This window comes from Babylonia areolata, chromosome 35 (genome assembly GCF_041734735.1).
Source record: "Babylonia areolata isolate BAREFJ2019XMU chromosome 35, ASM4173473v1, whole genome shotgun sequence".
NCBI lineage: Eukaryota > Metazoa > Mollusca > Gastropoda > Neogastropoda > Buccinidae > Babylonia > Babylonia areolata.
In genome coordinates, this window is record NC_134910.1 from 11938996 (window position 1) to 11944995 (window position 6000).

The following is a 6000-nucleotide window of genomic DNA, read 5'->3' on the forward strand; positions in this document are numbered from 1 at the left end:
TACATATTGTCACATGACATATTCTATGTACATGAATACTTTATTGTTTTTGACAACACTACTAAAATAAATACATTTAATGATCTATATTCTATTACATTCACACAATCTGCAGAACAGTCAAAGTTCCTCTACATTCAACTCAAAGGTGTGTTAACTGCCATGGGGTTTTTCATGTGACTTACAATTGTTACATCAATTGACAATGAACTGTGTTGGCACAACACTGAAACTGTTCAGTGTCACAAAATAGCAGGCCTAAAAGTTAAAACACACACGTCCACTGTCCTGGCCATGTACACATATTGACTCCTCTGAGGGCAATGGGATAGCACACTATCAACACAGAGAGAGAGAGAGAGAGAGAGAGAGAGACAGAGAGAGAATTTTTCAAGAAGCAGGAGGAACAGGGAAGAGAAGTGATGAAACTGGAGAAAAGAGGGGGCGTTCGCATTGAGTGTTGCTGTTGGTGTTGAGAATCGATCAAGCACCTCTCTGCGAAACTGCTTCCAGCTAAACATGCTGCTTGTAAGCCTAGATTCAGAGCTGTAAGGCGTTTCCATGAGTCACTAAAAACAACAGCAACACGGAGTGCCCACGTTTACTTCCACTACCCTCACTTGCACTTGGTACCAACCACAAGAGCGTGCACAGCGGAGAGTGAAAAACAATCAGCCCTCTCCCCCTCCCCCCCAAAAAAGAGTAAAAAAGAAAAACAGAAAAAGAAAGAAAAACCTAGTTCATCCTCAGTTCAAAACTAAGAAGATGAGAATATTCACAAATGTGATTACTACCAAGCAGTGAGTACACGACACTTAACACATCAACCAAACACAGATAGGTGAAGGAAAGAGGAAAGGGTTGAAGAAGGTAAGAGCGAAGCGGCAGCAGCGAGAACTGCCCAGTGCCCCTGATGGAAGCCCTCATTCTGGGGGCACCGCCATGTTGTTTTGTTTGCTTGAGGTCACGGTTCTGTCAACCACTCGCGCTTCCAGCTCGCTCCCCCAAAAAGCCATCAAAACGAAAATCGACACTTACCTTGCACAATTACGTTAGCAAATGCTATCGCAAACAAAATGCTGAGGTATACAGGCACAGCCGCCATATATAACGCCACATGAGGACGATGTTTCACATAAAAACAGTACACAAGATTCCGGCCAATGCAGCGCTAAGAGTATGAATACAGCTGAACCGTACCACAACCCATAATCGCGATAGCCTTGCGCCAGTGTCGGAGTTCCTAGCACCACACGCAGCGCGCGGGCCCCGAGCAACCAATTCGCTGCTCAAGAACTTATCAAAAAGCATGTTTGTGTGCATTTATTCATGAGGTCGCTTCTTCTGAGGCTGTGATCGAAATTTAGAATTCCAAGAGAATGTTGATGAAGGAGGAGCGGAGGAGGATTTTTTTTTTCCTGCTGCGGAGTGGTGGGGGCAAGGGTTAACTCGCCAGAGCCACATTGGTCACGCCTCTGTGTTTTTGCAAATACACTGCGAAACTTAGAGTGCGTTTGCCTTCTGGTGGCATGTTCGCGTTGTGCACTCAATTGTACATCACTGAACAGATAGAGCTTTGCTCGAAGGGACTGCATGCACTTGCGACTTTAAACTGAAAAGCCCACCACGTGATGCGCAAAATTAAAAATAATACGGGCTGGACTGTTTACAGCTGAACATTTTGTTGCCAACTGAACAGTGGGAGGGAGGGGGAGAAAACTTGAAGAGACATGTAACACCTAGTCTTTCACTGATTCGGGACTGAAAGCGTTAACTATCGTTTTGTAAGATAGAAAATATATTTCGGATATAAAATCAACGTATGTAGACACACACACACACACACACACACACATATATATATGTGTGTGTGTGTGTGTGTGTGTGTGTATTCTCTCTCTCTCTCTCTCTCTCTCTCTCTCTGTCTCAGTCTCTCCAAGCACAGATACAACATCGAACGACTATCGAGGAATCACGAGAACAATCCTGAGCATCCGTTGACTTACTGCGAGTTCGGCCTAATTTGAACACATATCAACAATTGAAAATGTCGGCCGGTATATCAGAATGGCTCTGATCGGAAGCATTGAAGTGGACCAAAATTAACATGGCTGAAATCCTGCGTGCATCTGGCAGTGTGGTCTTCAGTGCTATCGATGGGTGGGCGGTGCGTGCGTGCGTGCGTGTGTGTGTAACAGAGAGAGAGAGAGAGAGAGAGAGAGAGTGTGTGTGTGTGTGTGGCATCAGTTGTGCGTGTGCCACGGTGTGTGTGTATGTGCATTGTGTGCGTGCGCCAGTGTGTGTGACGAACAGAACCTATTTTTGCATATGTGTGTGTGTGTGTTTCTTTAACGTCTTTTCAGTCAGTGTGTGTGTGCGTGTGTGTGTGTGTGTGTGTATGTGTATGTTTCTTTGATTTAACGTCTTTTCAGTGTGTGTGTGTGTGTGTGTGTGTGTGTGTGTGTGTGTGTGTGTTTCTTTAATTTAATGTCTTTTCCATTGTGTGTGTGTTTGTGTGTGTGTGTGTGCGTGTGTTTATGTTGTGGGGGAGGGGAGGGGTGGTAGGGTGGTTTGGTCGTTTCTTTTCTTCTGGGTTTTGCTAGGGAGAGACTGAGGTCTGTCTGTGAACTTTGTCAGCCTGAGTATGTATGTATGTTTGTATGTATGTGCTAGTATGTGTATATGCATATATTTGTTGTTGTCAAATTGAGCTATGATGGGCTAATACAATTCATCCAGCAGTAAAAAAAAAAAAAAAAAAAAAAAAAAAAAAAATTTAAATAAAAAAAAATCGTGATGTGCATTCCATGCACTCACCTGCCGGGGTGACAGAAGAAACCCACAGGCGCTTTGTTCATAAAACATTATAATGCCTTTAGATACCAGTTGTTTTTTTGTTGTTGTTTTTTGTTTTGTTTTGTTTTGTTTTGATTTGAACGGCGCAATAGCCGAGTGGTTAAAGCGTTGGACTGTCAATCTGAGGGTCCCGGGTTCGAATCACGGTGACGGCGCCTGGTGCGTAAAGGGTGGAGATTTTTACGATCTCCCAGGTCAACGTATGTGCAAACCTGCTAGTGCCAGAACCCCCTTCGTGTGTATATGCAAGCAGAAGATCAAATACGCACGTTAAAGATCCTGTAATCCATGTCAGCGTTCGGTGGATTATGGAAACAAGAATATACCCAGCATGCACACCCCCGAAAACGGAGTGTGGCTGCCTACATGGCGGGGTAAAAACGGTCATACACGTAAAAGCCCACTCGTGTGCATACGAGTGAACGCAGAAGAAGAAGAAGAAGAGGTTTTGTTTTTTTCTGGGGTGTGTGTGTGTGGGGGGGGGGGGGGGGGGTCCAGCTATGATTTTAATGACAATAGGGATCGATTTTTTAAACAAGCGATTTTTTTTTCAATCACTGCATGGTACAATAGCTGTGTGGTTCACACGTTTTACTGACTCTGAGTTGAGTGTCATGGGTTGGAATCCGACTGCCGCCGTGGTGCATCAGCGTCGCCTCGATCAATGGTACGTGGTTCAAGGATGGAGTTTTTGTCCCCATGGATCTGACAAGACAACAGTATGTGCCGGCGGCAGACGATTGCAAGATTTTTAACTGACATGTATGTTTTGATCTTCCGCGAAAGTCTCAGTGGCATTTGTCCCTCGATTTGCTGTAACTGAGTAACCAGATCCAAGCAGATCTTGTCTGTTTGTTTTTGTGGTCACATATCCCCATGAATGCAGTTTCCTTATGTCGATTTCTCAGTGAAACGTTGACATGCGCTAAAAGTGCGTATGCTGGCGAAGTAAGTTTCGTCGTATTCCGTAGTGCCCTTTTCCGGTGTCGCAAAAAATACAACTAAACAATCGGTTAACTCTCTCCATACGAACGGCGAAAGAGACGACGTTAACAGCGTTTCATCCCAATTACCATCATCAAACTATTGCAAGCGGAAGGCTCTTATACTAAAGAGGTGAATGTTGACAAAGAATGCCACAATTCTGACGACGGAAGCTAAAGGTTGGGTTATTCAGACACCCACTGGACATCCGAGGGGTCTGTGCAGAGGAGAAGAGAGGACTGGCCGTACTGAGTGAGTTAAGTTCATCTTTACAGTGTAAAGTCGTATTTGTTGCGGGAAAACCATGATGTGAAACGAGCTTTAGAGTGATATGTGACTGTCATGCAGTCTTTGTAATATATTGTGGATCAATAATGATAATTATTATTAGTCATCCAACCCTGGCTTTCTTTTCACTCAACACAACTGAAAATTTTGGTTTCTTTTCATTGAACACATAAGAAATTTTTGGTTCTGCTGTGTGTTGGTATTGGTATTGGTATCAACTCTTTTTGTCACAACAAATTTCTCTGTGTGAAAATCGGGCTGCTCTCCCCAGGGAGAGCGCGTCGCTACACTGACAGCGCCACCCTTTTATTTATTTATTTTATCTTTTCTTTTCTTTCTTTCTTTCTTTTTGTCTGCCTGCAATTTCATTTGTTTTCCTTGCGCTCAAAATGTCACAGTTCAACCTTGCTGGCCGCTTCTCTTGAGGGATGATGGTGTGGGGGTAATCACACTTCACCGACGACGCCTGTTGCCCTGTGCCTGGGACATACACAGGCCACCAAGAAGAGCTGCTGCTCAGTCTCAGTCCAGCCATCCCCCGGTCCTGTGCTAGTCGTTCCAGTTGTTGTTTTCCCACGTGCAGGGCAGTCCTCTTCAGCCATCCCCCAGTCCCGTGCCAGGGCAGTCTTCAGCCACCCCCAGTCCCGTGCCAGGGCAGTCCTCTTCACCCACCCCCAGTCCCGTGCCAGAGCAGTCTTCACCCACCCCCAGTCCCGTGCCAGAGCAGTCTTCAGCCACCCCCAGTCCCGTACCAGAGCAGTCTTCAGCCATCCCCCAGTCCCGTGCCAGAGCAGTCTTCACCCACCCCCAGTCCCGTGCCAGAGCAGTCTTCAGCCACCCCCAGTCCCGTGCCAGAGCAGTCTTCAGCCATCCCCCAGTCCCGTGCCAGAGCAGTCTTCACCCACCCCCAGTCCCGTGCCAGAGCAGTCCTCTTCACCCACTCCCGTGCCAGAGCAGTCTTCAGCCACCCCCAGTCCTGTTCCAGAGCAGTCTTCAGCCACTCCCAGTCCCGTGCCAGAGCAGTCTTCAGCCACCCCAAACCCCGTGCCAGTGAATCGTTCCAGCTGTTGTTCCCCACGTGCAGGGCAGTCCTCTTCAGCCACCCCCGGTCCCGTGCCAGAGCAGTCTTCAGCCATCCCCGGCCCCGTTCCAGAGCAGTCTTCAGCGACCCCCAGTCCCGTGCCAGAGCAGTCTTCAGCCACCCCAAACCCCGTGCCAGTGAATCGTTCCAGCTGTTGTTCCCCACGTGCAGGGCAGTCCTCTTCAGCCACCCCCGGTCCCGTGCCAGAGCAGTCTTCAGCCATCCCCGGCCCCGTTCCAGAGCAGTCTTCAGCCATCCCCAGTCCCGTTCCAGAGCAGTCTTCAGCCACCCCCAGTCCCGTGCCAGAGCAGTCTTCAGCCACCCCCAGTCCCGTGCCAGAGCAGTCTTCAGCCACCCCCAGTCCTGTTCCAGAGCAGTCTTCAGCCACTCCCAGTCCCGTGCCAGAGCAGTCTTCAGCCACCCCAAACCCCGTGCCAGTGAATCGTTCCAGCTGTTGTTCCCCACGTGCAGGGCAGTCCTCTTCAGCCACCCCCGGTCCCGTGCCAGAGCAGTCTTCAGCCATCCCCCAGTCCCGTGCCAGAGCAGTCTTCAGCCACCCCCAGTCCCGTGCCAGAGCAGTCTTCAGCCATTCCCGGCCCCGTTCCAGAGCAGTCTTCAGCCATCCCCGGCCCCGTTCCAGAGCAGTCTTCAGCCATCCCCGGCCCCGTTCCAGAGCAGTCTTCAGCCACCCCCAGTCCCGTGCCAGAGCAGTCCTCTTCAGCCACGCCGAGTCCCGTGCCAGCTGTTGTTCCCCACGTGCAGGGAAGTCCTCTTCAGCCACCCCCAGTACC

The 6000-nt window shown here is 48.8% G+C and overlaps 1 protein-coding gene across 1 annotated transcript in view; it reads right to left on the reverse strand.

Annotated features, from left to right (window-relative positions):
• Positions 1 to 1154, reverse strand: part of LOC143277801 (protogenin-like) — a 105994-nt gene extending 104840 nt beyond the window's left edge. The window contains exon 1 of the mRNA XM_076582703.1: positions 1039 to 1154. Coding sequence (XP_076438818.1) covers positions 1039 to 1105 — 67 coding nt within the window. The 5' untranslated portion in view covers positions 1106 to 1154. The remainder of the gene's footprint in view (positions 1 to 1038) is intronic.
• Positions 1155 to 6000: the final 4846 nt, after the last annotated feature.